Raw genomic sequence first — 25639 nt, 5'->3', positions numbered from 1 at the left:
AGTTCAACCTCCTGCTCAAAGCAGGGTCAGCTCTGAAGTCAGATCACGTTGCTCGATGCGTTATGCAGTTCAAGTCTTGAAAATGTCCACGGATGGAGCCTGCACAACGTCTCTGGGCAACCTGTTCCTCTGCTTGACTGTCCGCATGGTGAAAAAGCTTTTCCTTGTAGCCAGGTTAAACCTCTCTTGTTTCAACTTATACCCATTTTCTTGGTCCTCCCACCACGTACCACTGTGAAGATCCTGACTATCTTTTTCGTAACATCCTTGCAGGTACTGGAAGGCAGCTATTAAATCCGCTGTAAGCCTTCTCTTCTGCAAGTTCAACAAGACCAGTCTCCTCAGCTTCTCACAGGGAGATATCTCCTGTTAGTCCCGTAACCATCTTAGTGGCCCCTCCACTGAGCTCACTCCAGTTTGTTAGAGTCTTTCCTGTATCTGGGGGTCCAAAACTGGATGCGGACTAACAAGTGCTGAGGGGGATAATCACTTCCCTCCTTCCACTGGCTGTGCTCCTGTTAATACAGCCCAGATGTTGTTGGCCTTCTTTGCTGCCCAGGCACACTGCTGGCTCATATTCCCTCCGAGGACCAAAAACCACACAGACGCTAAGCAAGCTGGTATAACCCAAATACTCTGGTGGGAAAGACACCAAGATGAAGCATGTAGGTACACAAAAGAGTGCGACTATAAGCACTGAAGCTTGATGTCAAAAGCAGGCTCCTGAAGTGCCCAGGAGGGTTGTTACTGACAGTTTTGTTAGAGATGCATAAAATTGACTGGAAAATAGCGTGTTTATGTTCCTTAGATCTGACCTCAAAACACAAGAAAATATTTCTTTTAAAGGTCATGATCCTCTTTGTATAGTGAAACTTTTATATGCAGTTTATTGACTAAAGATGTCTTTTAATACAAAGCTTAAAAAACAACTTAGTGTTCCCTTGCTATCAGCTACTGTAAAATTGATTTTGTCAGATAACTAGCAACTTGAAAATATTAAAAAAATGGGGAATTCAAAGCTAGAGGTGCCTCCCTGGAAGATATGTTACTCTGGTCACAAGTCACTGGGCTCAACACAGAGGTCAGTGTGCACGATTCTACAGCCTGTGATAAACTGTACGTCACAAAACATCAACTGGTCTGGTCTGAAACCTTTAAAGTCTATAAACTACAAAAAAGCCATAGAATATATTTGTATGCCTTACGACAGAGAAAATTCAAGATCTTACCTAACAAACACAAAATTGCAAACTTGCATTTTGCTGCATCTTGAAAAACATTGTAATGGAGAACATTTAATCAACAGAAGGTAAAGAATCACAGCGCAAACCTGAATTACATTACTTATGCTTGCAGAATACTAATATTTTATACCTTCTGGTCATGTTAATACCGTATATTAGATTTGAGCCCTGAAAGCTGCTCAAAGGAAGAAAGAAGTGAGATTTATGAAACTTTTCCAAGATGATTTATATTAATCATCTCTGCCCACTCCTAGCACACTACATAATATTAAATGCTTCATAATACAGCTTGTTTCCTCCTCCCTCTCTGTTTAAAGATGGAATCCAGGAAAATGTCAAAAATGATTCTTTAAATATTCTTATCAGGTATACTTTAAAATGTTTATCTTAGACATTGTTAAAACATATGCGCAGGTATCTCAAATTATATTACAGCCCAAAGTAAACTCTCCAAATCTAGACAGATAATAACTTTTTTGTTCTAACAGAGAAATTTTACCCTAAAGAGACAAATGCACAGCTCCTACTGATTTCAATGTACATTATACACATGTCGCTGAGGGCATAAGACATTTCCCTCCTACAGAGCAAAGTATTTGATTTCTCACGTCAATTCATCACAAACCTGAGTGGAGGTCTTGGTGTGCATCAAATAATTTTTGAAATTTTTCCTCTGCTTTCAAAGCCCGAATAGTCCAAAGTCCCTGGAGAGATGACGACAAGTGGGAGAACACTGGACTTCGAGCTACAAAGGGAAATGAGAGTAACTTAGCAATAGCTGAAGGACTACATTTAATTCTTTTTGTACCACACTAATCTTTAATCCTACTACTTTATATTTAACTATACAAGTTACTGTAATGCATCCTTTTAGAACAAGTATGTGATGTCTTTAACCAAAGTCCTCCTACTCAATTAGAATCAGTCAGACAGACAGGCAGATTAATTTATACAAAAATGTCTTATGGTTTTAACAATAACTGTCACTGAAGAAAGTCTTTGAGCTTTATTAATGACATGAGGCACCCATGTTTGTTATTCATAATGCTTAATATTTCATATCATAGTCAAGCTAAAGTCAGGCACAAGAGTCAGATTAGGTCAGAAACACCATTAGTATGTGCATGCAAGGTCCCAAAGACCAGCAACTTAGCATCTTCTTAACTAGCTTTACTTACAGATAGTTAAACTGACATCCCTAAGGTTTATCATTACGCAAAAAAGGAGTTAAGTATGTAATTCACTACTTGAGAACCAAGGCAATAAGGAACTTATTTGCATAGCAAAAGAAAAAAATCTTTGATGGATTGTCTATAAAATACTACCATTTTACATAATAATAAGCAGGGTTCAAACTAACATTAAGTCCCGCCAAACTACATACTTGTGGATTCTAGACGTTTAATATCTCTTGAAGTGTCTAAGAAATACCGTCGAAGAAAAATGAAAAGAATAAATAGTGGAATTAAGGGGATGAGTATCCAAGGAATCACTGCCACAGCCACAGCCACCACACCAAAAATCTGTAGGAGAGTCTGCAACACAATAGAAACAAAATAAAAAACTCTTTTCCAGAAGAATTTAATTCAGAACAAGTATAAAACTATTTAACACTACTGAAACACTTAAATATTTAAACGTAACTACCGAATTTAAGAGAGGATGCATTGTATAACATACGAGCGACATCTATTTTTAAGCAATTTGAAGAAATTACAGTAATACCTAATTTGACTAATTGTGCAGTTTATGGTTTTCTTCTCTATTATTTGTTCTTTAAGAAATGTCTTTACAACATTGGTTGACTGAACATTAGTGTCTTCCTTTGTGGACTATTCTGTGACTGCTGTAACAAAATAATAGACGATTAATGAAATAGACAACTAATCTTTAATGGATCCAAGCTATATGGTGAATCAGGGATATGTGTTTTCACTCCAGGTAAAAAGAAACTGGTGAAAGACTGGCTTTCAGCTGAATGACTTGATAGCCGGAAGACAGACTTTCAACACAGACTTGTAACTTTTTTCCTAAAAACAACTTTGTCCCATTTAAACAGAAAACCCAAGATCAGAGAAAGTGAGCTTTTTCTTCCCAAAGGATTGCATTGGGACAGTTACAAATAAGACAAAAACATGAAACGCTGCAAGAAGTGTCACAAGAGGCTCATTTTAGCAGGTTTACTTTAGAGTACGAGACGAACAGCTAGGCTAAACCTGAACTTACTCTTAGAAAACTAGATATAATGTGGAATGAAGCTTTCTTGCTTAGGACAGTGGATCCCGGCCCAACTTTCTGAGTTAAATCTCACATTTCCTGCAGACCACTTCACATCCTTCACAACAAACTTTCAGTTTGAATACACTATGAGAAGCAGTATCTGCACACAAATTGCTTTCAGAACACCAGCTGTGTATGTATGTATGCATGCCAGAAGTCCTGGCATACTGAAATCAGGGTGTGTCCATCTGCTCCTTAAAAAAGGGGAAAAAACCCCCAAAAACCAACATACAAAAAGAAACCCACCCTGTACAAAAACCAGACAACTGAAATTCTAGCTCAACACTAAATTCCTGTATTATATTCATTAACAAATTCCTTAGAAATGACAGTATTTTCTAAAATGTCTCCATTTTATGGACTGTAGGGGAGCCGCCTTCTTCATCATCACATACAACACGCAAGCAGATTGCAGCTGAACTTTGTGGCTGCCTGATTTTTGGATGCCAAAAATTCATTAGTGACCACTGGGTCCTGAGAATGTGTGTCTTACAGCAAAAAGGCTTCCGTCCCTTTATCTGTGCATCAGGCTGGAAAAGTTCAGCAACATGTCAGCTAAGGTCGGATACCAGAGAGCTACCTGGATTTTCAAACACTTTCAATGGAAGTGCCTATGAAACATTGCATTTCCTGTTGCGCTTTTGGTGGCCCCCACACACACACATGCTCTAAAGCCAAAACCCAGCACAACCTTTTCCCCTACATCTGTTTTTTCTTGAGGCTTCTCCGACTTTACCCTAATTTCACCTGACCAAACAGCAAACCCACACACCTTATGCATTACAACTGCATGAGTCAGCACAATTCAGTCTTCGGCTCTAGGCAAGATCTTAGCTCATGATAGAAGATTTATCAGCGTAGCAGCCCTGCATCTCACAGATCCTGAAAGCGCATTATAGGGTTTCATAAAATCTATTAAGGAAAATAGCTATAGGGTAGGTATGGGGTAGGAGCTCTGAAGGAAGCTGTATTACCACTACACTGCTCATCTGTGGGTTAAGGTGTTGACGGCATCATGTTGTTTGACCTTCTAGATACCTACAGTAGATTGCAAACATTTTACCTAGATTTCATCACGAGGCGGTACGGTGGCAGCGAGAGTGCACGGTATTTCACTTGGACCAATTATGCACACGGTTATGTCAGCACAAAGCAAAACAAAGCACCCTGATTCCTCACCAGCGCTGCCGTCAGCCCTTCTCTACCTTCTACTTCTCTGGCATTCTTTAAAACGCTGAAAGCGTATTTCATTTTTATCTTGGGATGAGAAGGGAAATAAAGATTCCTGACTTCCGCCAAATTTTCTCCTGTCTATATCACTGTTGTTCCCAGCACTGCTCATTGCCTCTTGCAAAGCCTGTCAGCCATCCATATGCTAGCTAATTTCTAAAGGCTCCCTCACCTCCATCCTCAATGGCAAACGGAGATCAAAGTCTGTTCCTTCCAACAACTCACTCCCAAATCTGCTTTATACACCTGCTGCCTTCCCCTTCTCCCTCCGCCACCTCCTAGACAGTCACAGAAAAGCAGTCTCTTCTGCCTCCTCATACCATCAGCTGCAAACCTGATGTGAAGCATTGAGGAAAGCTGCTTCAAGGAAAAGAATTCCCAGGAAAATAAAATGTTTCTTAACAAAAAAATAAAAAAAAGCCAAACTGAAGTTTTAGTGATGATAATCTACAACGTATTGCAAAGTGCCGGTGGGGGTGGGAGTGGGAGTAGAGCTATTAGGATCCAGCTCATGTAAACAAAGCCTTGCTATGGCGAAAATACAGGGAAGGAAAAGATGGTTAGGATGACTAAAGTAAAAATCCGACACCGCCTTTGGAAGGAATTTTAGATGAGCCTGCACCACCTTATCATTATAAAAATTTATGATAGGGTGGATCAGTCATGTGTGTTGTTTTTTTGGAAAACCAAACTTGCATATAAATTAACTCTTAATGAAGTAGTCTGAAAGCCAGACACAACCATTTGCAGACTGTAATCATGCAGTTACTGCGTGAGGTAAGGCAAAGGTTTTAGTTCCCAAGTTTCACAAGAGATAACTAACCTCTTCAGCTGGAGACTGCCCCAACTTCTAGTAGATTCACTGTGTGCAAGCAGGAGGACCCGAGACAATCAGTAGGCTGACGATAACGATAACACCAGCAGTCTGACTGCTCTCCTCTCTGGAGACAAGCAGTGAGCTAGCTATTCACTTTGCACAGCAAGAAACACTCAGGACTGGATATCTAGACCTGGTCTAGCAGGATCAGCTTACAACTGAAAATTTTAAGTATGCAAGATTTCCCTACATAAAGAAATATGGCCTACAAAATCACTATCTTTTACTGTATTTCTTAATTTTAGCATTTAAAAGTCTTCTGTGATGACCATGCAGAAAACAATAGCCAAATTTAAAAAAAATAGGAGCTGATTAATTACAGTTTATAGCTATTGCAGAGTATCGGAAACAAGGCCACCTTACACAAAAGACAACAGACGCACAGGCTACCGAGACTAAAGAGACCTGGATGGAGAAATCTAATTTGCTTCCATATGGAGCCATATTGTCCAACGTCCACCTTAAAACTTGCTTCAGTTTCCCTGGACAAAGAACAATCTCCCACTCACAGACCGCATGCACTCTATCCCTCGAGTACAGAAAAGCACATGCTCTTTCTGTTGGGAGTCATCCTGCTGCTTGCAAGAGTCCTGAGATATTTCCTTCATGCTTTGGTCAGTCACTCCATTCACTGTGGCTTATTTTTCCCCTCAAGAAATCTCCTGTCCTACTGTCTCGCTAGAGCAAGCATACCCTCCTATAACCCTCTGGGGTAGTGAATGCTCTGATCAGCACATTAACTTGCGAAACATGTGCTTTTTCTTCATCTTCTGATGACCTACATATTCGTAATTCTTATAGGTGCCGAGAGTGATATCCTAGAGTTTCTATCTCAAACAGGTCTTGATCTAGGAAGAAAAAGGTATTTCTGCACCACAACCACACAACAGAAAAGCATTTAATGCAAAGTAAAGCAACAATAAGAAAAAAACCCATAAAAATCTGGAAAGTGGGAATTACATACTATAAGCCATATATAAATCACAAGCTATATGCTTTTCCCTTTCTTGCAGAAACTATACCATTTATATAATGTTACAAATCTTACGACAAATTGTAAACTATTTGAAGTCATTTAATAAAGTTGACAGGACAAAATGCAAAAGCAAAATTTAGAGGGTTCAAGATGTCTCATAAGAATGTCTACCCTTCCATCCTATAGATCACTACCATTCCATATCAGTTACACCCTGAGCTCAATTTTTCATGTTTGGCTCAAGTACTTCTTTGAAAAAGGCACCCAGCCTTCACGTAGAGATGTTTTGAACCCCTCGGTCTGCTGACACTTTGTTCCAGTGGGGAGGTACCCTCACTTCTTAATCATTTATCTCCTTGTGAAAGTACCTATCAATCGCCTCTGTCTACTCTCTCATGAGCTGAGTAGAGTCAGATCTTTGAGGTCTTCCATCGTCTTCCGTCATTCAAAAATAAATTAAATTTTGCCTTTTTTTTTTTTTTTAAATGGACCTTACAATTTATTTCAGCATCTCTTAAAAAATATACGCATAAGGGGTACCATGCAGTTGTGTGTCTGTGTAAGTGCCTAGTGTGATGCATGACGCCAAGCTGGGTTTGACAGCTATGATATAGCAGTTACTACCATAAGAACCACACCGTTCTGGACTTGCAGCTGGTGACTTGGTAGGATCTCTAATGAGCGAGTGGAGCCCAAGGGAGGGGATTTGAGACTCAGAAACCTGAATGTGGGAGTCTACATGTGACCTGCATAGCAAAGCTCCTGTCCTATTTAGCTGAGTTTAGAAAGTCATTCAGCTAACCTTTCAGTGGATGCTTAGTTACCCTATAGTTGAATATTCTCGAGAGTCCACTAACTGTATTGACTAGATTCCCTCTGACTACAGCAAAGTAAGCATCTGAAGCCCAACCAGCAGATACCTAAATTGTAATGACTGAATCTGCAGTCAAAGCCCACCCAAGAACTGTGGTGTTCCAGGACCGGTTTTACCAATATTTAAGCAGAAGTCAAACACACCTCCCCCTTAGACTCCTACTCCCTGGACCCTAATATGCACTCCCAAGGATTATATTAGCTCATGGACACTGCCACGAAACCATACGAATTTAATAACAGCAACAGTGCATATCCTGCATATCCTGGATTTCAAGTTTGCAACCCTAACTACATTAACTTAGGGCACTTGCAGTCAGGCTGTGCTGTCTGAAGTAAAGCCAGGTCAAGAAACTACAAAACTCCACTCTGTTCGTACTTGCTTGGCATCACCCTTCCTCCTCTTCCCCTCCCCCTGACTAAAATTATTTCCTCGTTGGCTCTGCCAAATAACTGCATGCACAATCAATCCCTAATCCAGTTCTGACATTTTCTTTTTCCTTGAATGCTTTTTTTAACACGCTTTTTCAAACGGGACTGTTTGGACTGACGGTCCTACAGCAATCTTAAAGCACAACTGCACAGGCAGCTGGTTACACTGGCACACCAGAGGACAAGCGTCCCTGGGGAGCAGACATTGCAATGAGCAGATCAGAGTGATAAACGCTTCACTCAGGCCAGCTGCATCCAAAGCAGCATATTGAACCACACAGTAGACTATTTGCGTTTTTTCTCCTTTATTAAAAAAAAACCCAACCAAAACAAAAAACAACCAAACAACAAACCTGGAAACATCCAAATAGAAACCCTTTACCTTTGTACCATAATCCTAGTACAAAAACAGCTCTACTTCATTTTACTCACTTAAAGTGGCCAAGTTGAGGCATGTAGTCTTGTCTTTAAACTATCTTTTTAATAAAATGTATGGGTTTTCTTTCGGAACTAGTTAAAAAAAAGTACATATGGCTGTTTATACTCCTGCTTGCATCAAACTGTCAGGAACAGATTTGTCTTGAGAGAAAAAAGCAATGAAGGCTTATGAGTACAGGAGAAAAAGTGTTCCAATATTTAAAAGACATCTCAGACTTCATCCTTTACTGAAGCAACCAGTGACAGCAATCTTTGACAGGAATGACAGCTCTCAGTCAATATTAATTCAGCTTTAGGAAAATGTGCATCCACGAGAAAACTGGGAATATAAAGACAAGACAACCAATACACTGAAAGGGGAAAAAAGGCACAGCTGGGAAAGAAATGAAAATTGTAATTTCAGATAAACTGAGTGAAATAAAAACGTAAGAACTAAATACTGCCAGCTCTAAAAGCTTCAAAACCAGCAAGCTCGTCTTATCTTCTGTGAGACATCCTCTCCTCCTCTGAATCCTGCTATTTGCAATTAGTCGACAAGAGGTTACCTAACTAAATCCATATGTCACTGCAAATGGGCTGAATACATCTCTCAGGTATACCACAGAAATGTATTCAAAATTCCCAATCACATCCTTAATGCTAGTACCTTCCATTTGTTCTTGTCTCTATAAGATAGTCTTTCTGGATCATTGTTCTTCCAAGCAAACAAGCATATACTTAGCTCCTCAGGGCAAACGTTTTTGGTGCCACCAACATGCTCATTCATTTGACTTGGCATGCATTTTGTCATTAAGTGAGAAGCCTTAATATTTGTTTGAGATCATGGCGAACTGTGCCCAATTGCTCTTTAACAAGTGACCTTACAATAAAAAGGGTGTTTTCTTTAATACATTGGCACTGCCACCATTCTGTTGTATTTAAACAGCATCCTATCATCAATAATCTCTTACCCTACAACAAGGGTTAGAAATAAGCTTTCTGGGCACCCTGGGCCAAGAAGTTTAACTCTCTTATGCAGGTCTCAATCATAATAGCAGTTCTCAAAAATCACAGTCCATATGTTGTCTGAGACTTCTAGACATTGACACTTTAGAAACATGCATAATCAAGCTCTGGACCTCGTGATTCTGTCAGACACTCAAAATATTCGTCCTTTAAAACTCCGCATTACATTCCTACATCATATAGAGGTTATTTTCCTTTTTATAATAAATTATCTCCACTCATGTAAGAAGTTAGTTGCCAGGGTCCTTTGGCCACAGTAATAAGTCGTTTCCAGCTAATACAGACTTTCCATGAAAAAACCAAGCTTTTATCGGAGCCAAAGCTATGGCCTCTACTATGGCATCTCTACATGCAGCTCCTGTTCATACCCACTGTACATGGAAACCAATACTGTCACACAAAAAAGGACAGTGCCAACACCCATTCTTATAAATGTCTGTGGACAATGTATTTTTCTATTTATAAGCAGTAAAAACTTGAGGAGGACCTTTAATTTGATTTTCTCAAATGCTTTTCTTTTATTGCACCTTGTACCCACTAGGCACTTCTGCACAAAAGTGTTCTCGGTGATTCGGGCAGCAAGGCACAACTTGGCAATGAGGATCTATATAAAAGTGAAAGGTCCTCTTCTTGAAGTTATAAGGAGTTAATTGTAACTTTATTCTGATCTCCCTACAAAAATGATATAAAAAGTTAATATGTTTTGTTGTTCAGCAGTGTTAAGTTTGTCGTCTTCTCCTGTAAATGTCCGCACTCCCTGGCTATATTCTTACACTGTTCTTTTCCCAAGGAAAAAAAGGCGCACACACGAAAACTATTCACATAAACTATAGTGCTCTTTGTACCATGACAAATATATCTTTCTGTGCAACACCTCAGATGCCAAGCACAATTTTACATGGTAGCTTGAGGAAACGGCATTAATCAGGGAATGTAGAACATGCACACACACATGCTTTGCTTTCTCAACAGCTCTTGCCAGAACCTGCCTGAAACAATACAGAAAAATGTCTGGCACCACCCAACCCTCCCAGAGTTACTCTTCTTCTCAGGTAGCGGAAAGCATCCCTTTCCATTATATTAATTTAGGGGGTTTGTGACTCCAATACCCGCCACCATTGCCAAGTGCGGTCACTTTGATGGCTGTTCCACTTGTTTCAAGATTCCCAGAGCAATGCATTTTTATCTCTCTATCAGTCCCTGTGGCCAAATAACTGATATTTTTAAAGGAAAATAAAGAATGGCTTGACAATTTCTGTTCCCCTCCTACCTCTTAGAAGCCATTTCCAAAACTCTTCCCCAGCTATATAAGCCCAAGACACCCCCACTGAGCACAGACCCTGATGAAATCAAAACATTTGATTCAGCAATGGGTACTTTTCTCTTTAGTACTACTACAAATGGTGTATTTCCTACTTCATTCTTTGCTCACATGTTCAGCACTTTATCAGCAGAGGCTGATTCACCAACATTTGTCCTTGGTCTTATCCCACTTACAACACTTCTAAAAGCAGTTTTTCTTTGAGTGATAATTACTGCTTTCTTTCCATAGAAGGGGCACATATATACAGAACAAAATAAAATAAAAAAAAAAAAATCAACAAATATCTCACTGCTTTCAGGCTATTAGATTGCAGGAGGCAGATCTTACAAGTTGATACAAAATGATGCAAAAAAATAGAGAGTAAAAGGACTGGGAAGGCATAGGCCTTTTGACACCCCCAGCACAAAACTGTGAATGCTGCGGTACTAAACAGGGAATGGACCACAGAAAGCAGCCAGCTTCTCATGCTCTCCCCAGATAGCATCTCCTATTGCTACTGCTAGAGAAAGACCACGGGCATGGGCCTAGATGGACCACTGCTGTGACCCTGCATGGCCTTATTTAGTGTTCTTATGGTCTAGTCCATTAACTTATTTGCTAAAATACTGTCCACTGTTCCTATGAGGAATTCCTCTGAGCTAATGATGATGTTACCGTAACCTTTTCATCCATGCTGTGCACGTTTTTTCCCAGTTCTTTCAAATGTTTGGCAAAATTTTGCTTACCACAGATGCTGCTGCCCCATATGTCGCAGTTTTGCAAACTCTGTCTTTGAGCTATATGGACTTTCCTGCCTCAGGCCTCCTGTCCCTCATGGCTGTAATGCCAGAGCAGCCCTGCGCCCTCCCCAAGAATACCTCATTTTCAACTGCGTGACCTTTTCCGCTCAGCCAAGTCTAATTGTTTTGCCAGAAGTCAATTCTGGGTCTTTCAGCAACTTTAAAAGCTTTGTGCTACATTTGAACTGTGGGCTCTTCTGTTAAAAAGAGTATCAGTTCTTCAGTAACGCAGCTCTTCAGCCTTACAGCAATTACAAGCTTTTAAGCATTTTACTGTTTGTTCTTGCTATTTAAAATACACTATTCATATATTTATTTTTAGGTGGAATGAAGTACTACTCATATTTCTGTAAGTTCCACAGAGGCCCCTCTGCCCCAATTAAATGAACACTATGAAACATATTAAGGACTACGGCATCATCTATCCTAAGAAATAAAACTACCTTCTGCTCTTTTCTGGTCGCACTGCTTCATAGCAGATACGCAAAAAATGCTCTTTAGCCAGTCTCTGGGTTTTTTCCTAACTTCCCCAGAGCTTTGCTGCTCTGATAGGGCTATAAAATACTACTTTCCTGTTCAAAATAAACTCTTGACTCATAATTCTCCAGTACTACATTCTGTTCAGTGATCACTCAGCTCCAGGAAGCTTAAGAGTGGCCTGACGCTTTCAGCAACCGTATTTTAACTCATCAGCACGAGCCTCTCACCACCACCATCAGGTTTCACTCAGTTCAGCCATTCTCTGCAAGTACAGAACCCACTGGCATCTAAAGAAGTAAAAAGAAACTTCCTTGGCAGAGAACAAACATTATTTACTGTGGCAAGCGCATGCTTATTCATAATTTGTTACAAATATGCTCCAAGACCATCAGGAAGACTTTTCAGGAGTTTATTTATCACAAACCATCAACAAAGACACACTTACTAAAGTAAGTAACTGATACCAGGTCTGACCCCAAAATCCAGACTTTCTATCAGTGAGAAAAATGAAAAATTATTTTTCTCAGTATCATGTTATTTTCTCAGTATTATGTTAAGTTTAACAGAAGGATGGACAGAAGGAATTGGGTACCAAAGCCAGCATGTTTTCAATTTTAGAAGGGAAGATCTAAACCCATTATTTTAGCATATGACTGACTTCCATAGTAAGAGAGCTCTGCTTATTTAGACATTAACATTAGACTGATTTCCAATAAGAAAAATAGAAAGAAAAAAAGATTTAGGGATGCGATGGTGGAAGAAAATGCAATCACTCAGCATGTTATTCTTCCACAGTGCAGAAATACCCATTATCGAGCCCTTGAAAGAGCCTTTCTTAACACACGAATTTTTACTATTTCAAGAGTGCAATCCAAATGAATTAATTTATTCAAACGATACAGAACTATCCTGTAATGTAGATGTGACACAAAGAGGTATAAGCTTCCCAAAGACATGTTACATTCAGTTCCCAGCTGAACTCTCATCTTTAGCTGTATAAAACTGCCCACACTGCAGCCTCTACCTTTTGAAGAACAAACTCGACGGAAGTTTTCAAATCTGCTGCAGAGTTCACCAGGCAGCCACGGTACCAGCTTCAGCAAGAAAAAAGTTCTTATGTTCTGCATGAGATGCACACATAACCCTGGCAGTACATTTCTAGGAGATGCAGTCTTTTTTTTGCTAAAGATAATTCCTTATCCCATGTTTGTTTTGGGCATAAATACGCATAATGATTTAACACACACACACACGCACGATAGCTATATGGCTTAGTAATTCAAATTACCTCCAAGTTTCTCCTTCCCTCTTGAATCAAAAGTGAAATCTCCAGTCCTTTTGCCGAACAGTGAAATCCTAATTTGTTTGTAGGCACACATTGTCCTATCTATAGTGTATCAGTAGTTTAAGGCAATCTAGAAGATTTGTACTTATCACCATTTGGAACAGGATTGTTACACTCTATGACTGACAGCAGAATTATATCTAGCTACTGTGAAGTGTTAGAAATGTTAATGATCTTCAGAAGTCTTAAAAATAATCATCGGTTTAAGCTACAGATGTGAAAGGTTGCAATAATGCTTAAAAAGTCGGGTAAATACCTATAAATAACAACAAAAATTCCCACTCTAGCACCAAAAGCAGAAGTAGTACATATAGAAAGATGGACCAAAAAGAAAAGGAGAAAACTGCAGAACCTAAGTTCGCTTACATCCAAGTATTTCTTTGCCCTCTTTCACAGCAAGACAAGCAAACAAGAAAATACCTTCCAACAGATATAAAGGGCCCCAGACGAATGGAATCTCTCTCTCAAACTTTTACAAATTCCACCTTAACCAAACGAGGGGAAATTCCCAGACAACACAGAACTGAGGCACATCACTGGACTTCCATACAACTATCCCGCTTTCTAGTAGCTGAAAATGTATTGAGAGTAATCTGATAAAGAAAACAAAGAAGCCAATTTGGAGAAGAGCAGATTTAAACCTGATGAAAATTTTGTATTTACAGGTTTCAGCTGGACATACCAAAATACTGCAAGAACAGCTACTTTTTTGTCTTCCTACTACTAAGCCACGATCTGTTCAAAATGTTAGAGAAATGAAGAGGAAGACTGCATCTCATGACGCTCGCATGCTCTAGACAAAGAAATACAGAACATAGAATTCCAATAAGTGAAAGCTAGCTTTATTTTCCTGAGTACTATATTCAAAAGAGCAGTATTCCACATTTCCTTGAGAAAATGGAAGGCACAGCACAGTAACGAAAGTGATACCTACATATTTACTATATAAACAGACAAGTATGAAAACTAAAAGAAAAAAGAGGTAAGAAAAACAAGAAAAACAGAAAAGCAGTAAAGGAAACCCCAGGAAGCAAGACGACAAAAAGGTAATGAAATCATATTTTTCAGTATTATTTTATCTTCTTTCCCGTGTTAGATAATGGGTTACATTTTCAAATTTTATTAATAGTAAGTAAATAGAAATCCTAACATATTTAAAAAGTTATGTCATGTTCCCACACCAATTAGTTTTGTTACTGCAGTGATAACTGTTGCCTGGACACTAATACGTGGAGAATGACACACCTATAGATTCTTGTAAAAATTCTACACACTAACGCAAATAGGAAAAATAAACAGGATGAGGGAAAGGATTGGGCTGGCTTACATATGACCACTATAGTGAGAACAGACTTTTGGCTTTCCCTAGAAAACCGAGGTCCATGTAAACAGGAATCCACCTATTAGCAGCGACTCCAGACTTTACACATTTTATCCTATACACATACCAACAATCTGAGTAAATATGCAGTCCGTATGATGCAAGACACTCCATCCTTACCTTCAAAGGAATGTGATGACAGGTAGAGAGTAAAGACCAGCAATAGCTTTGGCATAGATTATCTCCACGGCTGGTCACCATCAAGAAGACTAATTGGCTACTGGGATTTAACAATCAAGGCATTCAAGGACAGAGGAATGAAAGGTCAACAAAGAACTGCATTATTTAGACAAGTGTCTGTGCTAAACACACAGCTCCTGCATGTTGGTCTTGGAGACACAAGTGCAACCCAAGCCTCCTCTTACTCCTCAACCTCCCACCCCTCTTTTTTTTTTTGCAGGGGGGGATGGGGATATGGGATGATGATGACCGGGCAGGCAGGACGGACAGTTTTTTGTTTGTTTGTTTTTAATGCAGTGTATAACCCCTTTTTATTTCAAAGACAACAGCAAAACTGAAAGCACATACAAATATCAAATAACTGTACTGAAAATTTGGTTTTTTTCATCATAATGATCATTTTAACCTTTTCTGAAATTAGAGCTCAAAAGTAACCAATGGAAAAATATATACCCCTATTATTTTTCTTTAAGTTTTAATTGGTCTTTCATTATGCACTAGCAAGATGCACTGTAGTATGCATCTTGGGAATGTACACTTAGAACATCAGTTCCACGGAGAAAAAGGTCAGTGAGATTTCAGTAGTCAAGTGCCACCAGGCAACTAGGTTTTTTAATTTACTTATTTTTCATTTAAACCTCAGCACAGCTGCAGAATCTTGTGATCTAACCATCAAGCAAAACTACCCGGATTCAGCCAAAGGGAAACCAAAAGGTGTCTCCAAGATACAGGTCTGCTCTACATACCAGGCTAAAGAGAATATGCTGACATTTAACATAGATCCCACCCACTAGTTATTTTCTCACAACATATTTATGATCATATTTTAAACGCACACATACAAACACGCAGAAAGAACTATTCTTTAACGAATAAAAATATCTCTTAAAACTCACACATGCATACATACAAAACCCGGCTAAACTGGAAAAAGCAACACAACAAACCCCCCAGAACCCCACCTCTCACAGAAATCACAAAATAACGTCATTGTTAAACCAAAAGATCCTGGAATTCCTTCTACACACTTTCCCTGACATCTTCACACAATAAAATGCAGGGGTCAGTGGTACTGAAACAAGGAACGGCAGTTCCACTCTTGTGCACATAAGAAAGCAAGTGACCCAAGCTATTATTCCAGTCTGAGGCACTTTTTGTTCTTAATATCCAGATGCAGCAGCTTTTTTTTTTCCCCCCCTTTTTTTTTAAAGAAATGACTGTGGACACCTCCTTCACATTTTCCTTTTCTTCAGCATTTTCACTTCATAAAGCTGCAGTCAATGTGTTTTGTGTGTGGTGAGAAGGGAATGGCACATTCAGTGGTGGTCTCAGCCACAGCCTACATTGGTGGCTCAAGTAGTCTCAGGATTAGGTCTTTGTGTGTGATGAAAGGATATGAAAAGTCAGTTATTTAAACTCAGTCAAGCTGTTGATTTTGGGGAGGAAAAAGGTTTTGCAATTCAGTTTTCCTCAATAAATCACTGCCCTTTTCCAAGGGCAGCTGCAGATAGTTCACATGTTCACAGTGTTCTCCAGAAACAAAACAGATCACGATTTTTTCCCCCAGTCCAACATAGGGGAAGAAATCAAAATGAAGGGGCCATCACATTAAGTTACTCAAATTCACTAGAAACTAAAGCAGAAAATCAATTCTGTTAACAGGTAATGAGATCACTGAAGAGTTAAAAGGACAAGAAACTATGGGGAAAAAACCCACCCTTTAAAATTTATCATGATAATTAACAAAACAAAACAAAACAAAAAGTCTGAAATACATTTCACCATCCTATGTATTCAATCAGTTTCTAGATACAATTTTCAACCAGTAGTTTATCAGTTTGGGTACTGATCACCTAAGATGACAGTTCAAAGATGTTAAGCCTCTGCAGATATATCACAAGCCAAAGTGAGATTCAGGTACTAAAAAAGAAGCCTTTGATGAGCTCTCAAAAATATAGCATCCAAAATACTGGCCACTTAGGAATATCTGGGCTAATGTGCATAAAATACTATTAAATATATTGGATTCTTAATTCCTAATACTTCCTCATTAAATTCTTTTATTCTATCCCTTGGCTGACCTTTTCCCAAATTAGTATAGTGTGTTTTATTAGTGCTGCACTGAGCTAGACATTGCTATGTATTTTAACCATGACATTTTAAACTACAAGCCCCACACCTACCAGTGAAGTCCACATCAACAGAACCTTGTACTCCCACAGAGTTTAAGGCAGGAGGAGGAAAAACACTTGGTTACAACACTGAGTAAATCAGCTGGTATTTTCAGAGGAGCCTAAGAAAATTAAGTAACAAAATCCCAGTCATCTTAAATGGCACCTGACTTCCTTAAGTCCCTTTGGACTTATTTATAGGATGATCAAGTTCATATCACTAAAGGAAGCATTTCTGCAATTATTTGCGTTTGGGTAGCTCTTTGAGGCTGCTGTCAGACCTGCCCTCTGATTAAGCTAACAAATACATAAATAAAGCATATATATCTAAATGAAGTAGATGTTTAAATCCCCCTAGAAAGTTTTAAAGCAAGGTAATGGCTTTCACACAAGTAGTCCCTTACCTGAGGAGATTGTAACTTAGTTGGAAAACACCCACCAAAAAATAGGTAGGAAAAAGAAAGGGAGATGCAGAACTGAGGCTAAGGAGGCTAACGGTACTAATGCAAGTGATTAAAAACATGCTCAGAAAAAAAAAAAATACACCATCTTCACTAAACAAGTTAATTCAGCTTTTGACTATCTGAATCAACCTACAAACATTAATTACTACCTGACTTTACAAACATATTTAGTGCCGTATTTAGTAGAAATAACAAGTGTCATAGTGAACACAGAATTACTTTTTATTGTGTTTTTCACGTGAGCTGGTGTGGAACCTCATGGCCAGCTAGAATCCATCACAGAAGATAAGGCCCAGGCTTAGACTGTGGACTGTAAAGTTTATCTTTTACTTTAATGAGCTTTGAACTGGACTGTAAACGTACAATTAAAGATAGCCCAGTTGAAGCACCTAAATTAACCTTTGGTTTCCTTCCAGTTTCTATACTTCACATCTACCCACATAGTTCTGTTCAATAGCCACGTAGCGAAACATAGCCATAAATGTGTTCTCACAAAAGAGACTTATTTTTTATTTATAAATCTTGTGGACACAGCAGTAATTTCTACAAAAAGATAGTCAACTGCACTAACGACACGTCTCATATGCTGTTAAGTTTTGTAAGTTAAGAAGAAAAAATGACTGCCTCCTTCTAGTGAGGACTGCCCCTCCTGTCCCCCATCTCTCCAAAGACAGGTGCACTTAAAACCAAAGAAAGAAAGGATGGCAGGAAACTTTAAGCATAGTGAGAGTTGCTACTTTGGGAGCTATTGCAAAGCAACGGTTTTGCAAAATCTAGCCAGGTTTTCAGCAGAATACACTAGGTCTGTAATGCATTTTTGTGCTTGTCACATACCTTTTATTTTTGCTTTAACAGGTAAGTGTACAGTAACTATCCACTGTCTTGAAGAGAACTGACTGTTTCTTCTTCATTGACTCAATGGAAGATGTAAAAAATTCAACTCTTGTAGTTCAAGGCATTAATTTTCATCCAGTATAGCTGTCTACACTAATCATGCTCATTATGACTGTAGTGTAGTGTATAAATCTTATTAGGGACTCTAAAAAGAACATTATCAATTTTTAGCATTGCCTTCAAATCTGTACTCAGGGCAATTACAAAATTCTCAAAACTAGTAGATTTTATTTATTTATTTATTAATAGGTATTTAAATGGGCTCATATTGTAGTTGTTGGGTGTCCAATCACATTGTGTTTATTTGTGCAGAAATTATACACTCACTTGTCAATATAGTAAAAGGGTGGAATGCTTCACAGTGATCCTAACAGTAACTCAGAAAAAGGACCACTTCTTCAATGCAAATCCTCTCAAGAAAAGCTTCTACACACAAAGTAAGATGAACCAGTTACTGCATTGTTTATTAAGTTTCGCTTGATTCCTCCTGACAACCATTTAAACAATGAATGTTGGGAAATGTCTCTCAAAGAATCAACAACAATGGCTGGGATCAGAGCTTTTATATTTAGCTAATACTGTTTTTAGAAAGAAGAAAATATTTCTTCCTGAAGGGATTATAGTAAGTCTTATAAAAGACACCTGCAAACAAAACAAGCGACAAAAGATCTCTATCATAATTGATAACACTTATCCTTTGTAAAAATCTGTGCTTCTTCAGAAATAAATATCATCTTTTTGCTACTGAATTTCAAAAGGCCAACAAGCCTGCCGATCAAGAATAGTAAGTTTTAGAAAACCTGCCAAGAAGGAAGTGCTTTTGTCTTATGGATAGCAACGCATTATTAATCAGCAGTAAGTTCCTAAATTTTCTTTTTCCTATGCCAAACAGAACAGGCAAGCTTTGAAACATAGTATTGTTTTAATAGCGTACTGGACATGTAACATCTACTTTATTTTTTTGAAAAGGAAAACTTTTCACTTAAAATAAAAACTTCAGAATTTGACAAATTATTCAATAGCCAGTTTAAAAGAAATGCACAAAGTAATCAGCATGAGCGGAAATGTTTGCAATATGCGGTTTACAGTAGGCGCTTGAAAGGATAAAACAGTCACATGTAGAGCAACAGCCTTCATTCTTTCATCCCAGACCAGTTAAGTTTTGGTAAGCATATACTGCCTCAAGCATCTATACACTGGTCAAATAGCTAGGTTCTCCAGTTCGCTAGTAGATGATTCTGTCCTCTGTATGTGCTGAGCATACAGGTTACCTCCTTCCTCAGCTTGCTTTTGGAGCAAACCAGTTGGTTCCCTCAGAAAAAAAAAGAGTATGTAATTCTCAAGACAGTTTGCTTCAGGGTCTGCTCCCAAAAGGAAGTACGGAGAAGACCACACCAATTTTGGCTCCCTCTGCTTACGCAGACTTCTCTAACATTTTCCCAGAAAATTTTGCATCCTCAGACAACCCCACATGCCTTTAAACCACATGCCAGGGCATGCAAAACACCCACGCAGTTTCTTGCTATAAAAACCACCATGCAAGTGGGCTGCAACACAACTCTCACATTATTGTAAATGCCCAGAACTAAGGAAAAGGGTTAATCATTTTATCTCAAGACCACCGGATCCAAAGGTTGGTCTGGCCATGGGTAGTATGCAGTATGAATATACACAGTGCAGTCTGCTGTAAAGGGGACAAACCTTTGAAAATACAAACCCCTCTGCATTGCTTGGTCTAATGGCCAAGGAGCACCATGCAGAAGAGATGGTTTTGACTTTGTGGATGTAAATCCTATGCTAAGAGAAGAGGATAAGGATTGCAGGACAGCCTGAGCTTCCAGCCAAAAAGAAAGGCACATATGTATTGTCCCAAGAGAGCTGAAATAAAGTAAGATATTATGTCTAACAAGACAGTTAATGAGACTGAAGAAAATGTGCAATCTGTATAAACAGTAGAAAATGAGTGGTATATTCTAGAAATATGCTTATATTGCACTTTCAGGAAAGAATTTTTCAGGGCCTTAAAAGCCCATGAATTCAAAAACTTCATATCCAGGATAAGCAACTCCCTAACTCACAAAAAACCCCAATTGCTTTAATTGATAGGTAAAACACATTACCTTCCTTTCTTCCCCAAAATGACATGTGGCACTGTGACACTTTGAAAAACAAACACACACCTCAACTTTAACAACTTCACTAAACTAGGAAAAGGACTGTCTTAAGAAGTGTTTTTACTACCTCCTTGGACTAATTTTTTTTTCTATTTTCAAGAGTTCAGCATTAACAACGTGATTAAACTGCTCAACCTGAAATGTCTTTGGTTTATTTTTAAAGTGAAAACAAGGTTTAGATCCTGAATGCTTCACCTCTTAGAGATGGCTTAAAGTTAGCAATAGCACCTTAAGAAACATTTCTGACTTGAGCATGACAAGTCTGATCCACTAAGTGGATCCAGATGATCCACTAAGTCATTTCTTTCTCTAGCCTCCACAATTCTGTGCATTCTGTGATTCATGTTATTTTGATACAGCATGATCAGTTTTCTTGCAGCTTTATCCTTCTGCAATTTTTTACAAGGAGGATTACTAGCAACTGCAACAGAAAAATTACCTTGATGTCATATATAATCCTTTATCCTTTCATCATCATCAAAATCTCAGTGCTTTGTCCATCTTTCTTGTCTGCAGCAACTTATTTCACTTGTTCCTATTAAGGCTATTATATTCACCCTATTACTACTAATCTTTTCTTTGTAAATAGCCACACCTATTTTAATCCAAAATGGTGTGGTAAGCATTTGATTCTTTGTGGAAGTAGACACGTAATTAGGTTAATCTGTGCTATCTTTTCATGTGAGTTGATTGTTTCTTTACTATGGACATATTTCTTATAACAGCAATAAGCTTGCCAGATTGCTTGGAGGCAAATCAGGAGCAATTTACCAAGCATGTAGCTACTATGAACTGAAATCTTGACATAATAGCAAGCTGTGTATAGCCACTCCTACCTGCCAGTTATTACTCATGTTAGCTTTTTACTGACACATTAAATTTCAACCGCACCTTTCTTTCACAAACAAGCACTTCCATTCAACTCAGCTACATCTGTGACAAATAGCTGATCTTCACCAAAGCATACAGGAATCTAAATTCAGTATGCAGCATAGAAGTCTTTTGACAGCAGCAACTGCATTACCTGCACGAAGTCCAAAAACGTCAATGGAAGCAAGTCATCCAGGTGGCCAATATCTTTGGAAAAACGATTTAAGATTCTTCCTATAGGAACAGGGTTGGAAAAGAAAAAGAAAGTAAATATAATTCCTTAAAAGACCAAAATATCTTAAACACACCATATTTTACCATTTTAGTAACAGTAAAAAGGAAACAGCTGGAATCTAAAGATAAAAAGATACTTTTTGAAACCACCATGAAGGGAATCTTTGACAACCACTGCAATATATTTTGAAGAAGAATACTTTTTTACAAATGCCTTTCACCCAGATATAAAACCGTTACTTAAACTGCTAGGAAGAAATTAAAATGGGCTTTGAAGATAGTAGTTCAATAGAATTTAACAGGTGAAACACACATGGCTTTATATGCTCAACGTGTGCAGGTAAAGGTTTACAGTTCAGGCAACAAGTTTCATCAAGTAACATCAGCCAGAATCTGCTCCTACCCTTGACTGAAACTCACTAGTGCATGCATGTCCCAGATAAATCATAGTTGATCTAACTGATCCTTTTTACTATTTCGGTTCCCACCCCTCCACCATCATACGTGGATTCAAATTGCAGGTGTTTCGGAAAGAAAATTTGAGATAGATTTGCATTTAAGCAGCCTTACATTTACACTTATTCAAAACCTTGACAATACTGATCTTTATTAAAGCTAATAAAACAATTTTTAATCTGCTGTCAGTGAAGCATTTACAGTTCTCTATTTTCCCAAGTTCTACTTGAGTGAAAAAATCAGTTACAGCAACAGTTCTTTAATAATTAAAGTCACAACACTGCCACCCATAAGTGGATCAGTATCTTTCTCTATTAATCGATATCTCTACTCACCAGGAAAGAAACTAAGCTAAGGATGGGAATCTGGCCTTTTCTAAGGTGTGTAATGCCCGTACATGCATTCACATTGCTTTTTTATCTACATATATCTTGATTCAATTATTATTTCTAACTGGTACAAACACATTCACTGCATTGGCAACAAAAGACTTTTTCTTTTTTTTCTTTTCAAAGGAGCTCATTAAACTGAAAGTAGTTTAAGTTTAAAGTTTCCATGGAGTGCATTGGAGACATAATTCAGAGATAAGAAATACTGAAGTAACTCCTGTAGCAACCATCATTCTAGTTTTCTGTTCACAGCTGTCTCGGAATTACGAATTTAGTTGCATAACATCGATTTCTTTTTTTAAGGGAATTTCTGTTCCACACCAAGCAATATGCAAAACATCCTCTCCTCAGGCCTGGGATACAACTCCAAAGAGAGATACTGGTGGTGAACAGCTTGTTCTGCAGTACCTTACCACCAAAGGCAACTGCCTTTTTTCTATTCCTAGAAATAGAATATTCTTTTTTTTTTATTATTTCTTAAGGCAACTTAAGGCAGACAACAGTAGAATTCATCCTATTTTTAGGCTTTGCACACAGAGAGGAAGGGTATATAGCAGCACAAGACTCAGTAAAATCTCTTTCATCTGTTTCTACTGGGAATGGCAGCTGGGGATGTTCCCTTTCACTTATTTCATGCTGGGATAGATACATCAGAAGGAACTGCAAGGCAACTTTTTTTAAAGTTTCCTCTTCCTGTGATTTCCTTACACGGAGACTGGCTGTGGAAGAGTGATCTAGCACATATTGCATGCATGCTGTAGCTAAGACTTCTTAATATCCCTAAATATCACATTCCAGGTTACTTTCAAATGAACCAAGAATTCACTGGCAAAAAGAAAATAATTCAAAGAAATTAAATGCTTCCTTCAGACAGGGCTTTCCTTAGTGGCCTGTCCAGGAGGGGCAGATGAGGGAAACAAGATGGCATAATGGACTGGGCTCAGGGTATTACCAATCTGTTCCCAGCTGTATCATTTGCCTCCTGAGTGACTTCACTTGATTTTACAGAGTGAAGAGCAGAGCAAGGAGAGGGGACACTGCCGAGCCCCTCCATGAAATGCTGTGAGACCCACTGATGACCAGCTGTACGCAGGGGCAAAGGATTATTCTCATAGCGAGCAAACCCTACCTTCATTCAGACTTAGAATCCCCTTTTGCCTTTTAACTGAAAGTAAGTTTTATTTATTTATTTATAAGTTTCAGATTGATATAAGAAGCTATTGCGCAAAGGCCATCCCATGCGACACTGGCGGGAGGCAGCAAGGTCACTCAGGCTGGCTGCTTTCCCTGGCCGTAGCGCAGGTCAGGTCAACGCCGGCACCCTCCAGGAATCAAGCGATGCCTTCACAGTCTCCCTCATCCCACAAGTGGAAGAGCACATCCAAACTCGTTCCTGGAAGAGCGCTCTGCTTACTCTCGTTTTGTATGGTAAGGACGAAGCCTTAAGGGCTAGGGGAGAGAAGCCATTACAAAATGCTTGCTGTCGAAAGCGATTTTAGTTTCAGTTCCAACAGCATCTTGGAGTTCAGTTCTCATTTCTATTGAAGAATGACCCATTAAAGTTGCTCAAGGAGAAATTTTGCAGATTTTGAGTCTGGCTTTTGGGGTTTTTTTGGCAATTGTTTGGAAGCTGTGACAATCTCCAGCCATTTTCTGAGAAAGTTTCAGTGTTGCAACAAGGAGAGCTTTAGGCTGCAAGTACAATACAGATCTGTTCCAGCGCTTTCAGGGGTAATAAGCTGGCATAGATATAAATGAGAACTGCAGAATACTTGCCTTCATCCTGCACACCAAGAGTGACTCTGGCAATGTTCTCCACAGCAACATCTTTTCCAGTGAAGTTCTTTGAGGACCACGGTCATGAAGGAAAATTTAGCTCACTTGAGCCAGCCTCGGTAGTCCTCTGGTTTTACTATCTGTTCCATATATCCACTAACCACCAACTACTCCAGTTCCCGTTGGTAATCAAGCTACTAATTAATTGCCAAAACTGTATTTTTGGCTACTGCCTTATGAAATTGTTAAGTATAACAGTGTTTCTACAGACCGTGTTTTGACAGAGCTGCGAGCTGCCACTAGGAAAGTGGAAATTAATCTGACGTTATCAATAAAACATGAAAACATCTTTTAATCTGCCTAATCCTCTTTAAAATGTAAATACAGCAATTCTGTAAAATGACATGGACTAAAATATGAGTGAGCAAAAGAAATGGTATATCAAAAAGACAATCCTTGAAAACTGGAACCTTTTACAGTCCACCTGATACAATTAAAGCAATTTAAACAGTGGGGATGTGAATCAGCTGCTTCCCAAATAAACAGTCAGTGAATCTCTGGTAGCGGAACTTCATTTTTTGAATTTTCAAGTTATCAAAAAAAAGTCATTTATGGCCTATTTAGTGTTGGCACATAGTAATTCTGGAAAACGACACCTGAAGTCATTAAAGCCTAGGAAAATACCTCGCTTCTTGCTAAGAGGTCCACATATCCCTCTTATAATTCAGTGAGCATTAATACTTTACTGCTAAAAGCAAGTGACAAAGCCACAAGCCTTAGCCCTATTTTTGTTGTTGCTGGTTTTCAATTATATTACCCCAGTGACTGTATAAGAGAAGACACAGGCCTGGAGATATATCTCAAATCCATACGAATATAACTGAACTGGCATTTTATTCAGCACGTCCTATGCAGAAGCAAGCTACGGTAACCCACTAGAGCAAGCAAGTTCCCTCACCATATAGCAGAGAGAGCAATGCGCCTCCAAGCAGAAGTGCTATGCTTTGGAATTATCTCCAAAATGCCCCATAGCCATCATGATATTGCATCCAGAGCGATTGCTACATTTGTAAGGATGTCTACAAGTAAATGAGGTCTATTTCGCAAGGTATGAAGAAACAACTGTTTCTACTTACTGGAAGCACAGTAAATCAGTGGCTTGCTTATGCATTATTAAGCCCGCAAGAGAAAACGTTCTAGATATGAAAGTTAAAGCAGCCATTTTGAGTCAGGACTCAATGCTTACAGTTATGTCTATGGTTTCTACCAGCATTTGCAAACCTAACTTTTGGGGATCATTTTTCAGATTAAAGAAACTGTTGCACCTACTATTCAAGGGCAGGACCTGCACAACTCACCAAAAAAAA

General features: G+C 38.7%; 1 protein-coding gene across 2 annotated transcripts in view; it reads right to left on the bottom strand.

The window, feature by feature from the left end:
• ABCC4 (ATP binding cassette subfamily C member 4 (PEL blood group)) overlaps positions 1 to 25639 on the bottom strand; it is a 153878-nt gene that overhangs the window by 45784 nt on the left and 82455 nt on the right. For both annotated transcript variants that reach the window (XM_087758464.1, XM_087758465.1), the window contains exons 20-22: positions 21572 to 21651; positions 2629 to 2779; positions 1870 to 1989 (exon numbers count right to left, since the gene is read on the bottom strand). In XM_087758464.1, coding sequence (XP_087614590.1) covers positions 1870 to 1989; positions 2629 to 2779; positions 21572 to 21651 — 351 coding nt within the window. The remainder of the gene's footprint in view (positions 1 to 1869; positions 1990 to 2628; positions 2780 to 21571; positions 21652 to 25639) is intronic.

The sequence above is a fragment of the Nipponia nippon genome, unplaced genomic scaffold, assembly GCF_047370975.1.
Source record: "Nipponia nippon isolate SJK-2023a ecotype South Korea unplaced genomic scaffold, ASM4737097v1 scaffold_2, whole genome shotgun sequence".
NCBI lineage: Eukaryota > Metazoa > Chordata > Aves > Pelecaniformes > Threskiornithidae > Nipponia > Nipponia nippon.
The sequence above is the reverse complement of the archived record's forward strand: the minus strand, read 5'-3'. Positions and strand labels throughout refer to the sequence as shown.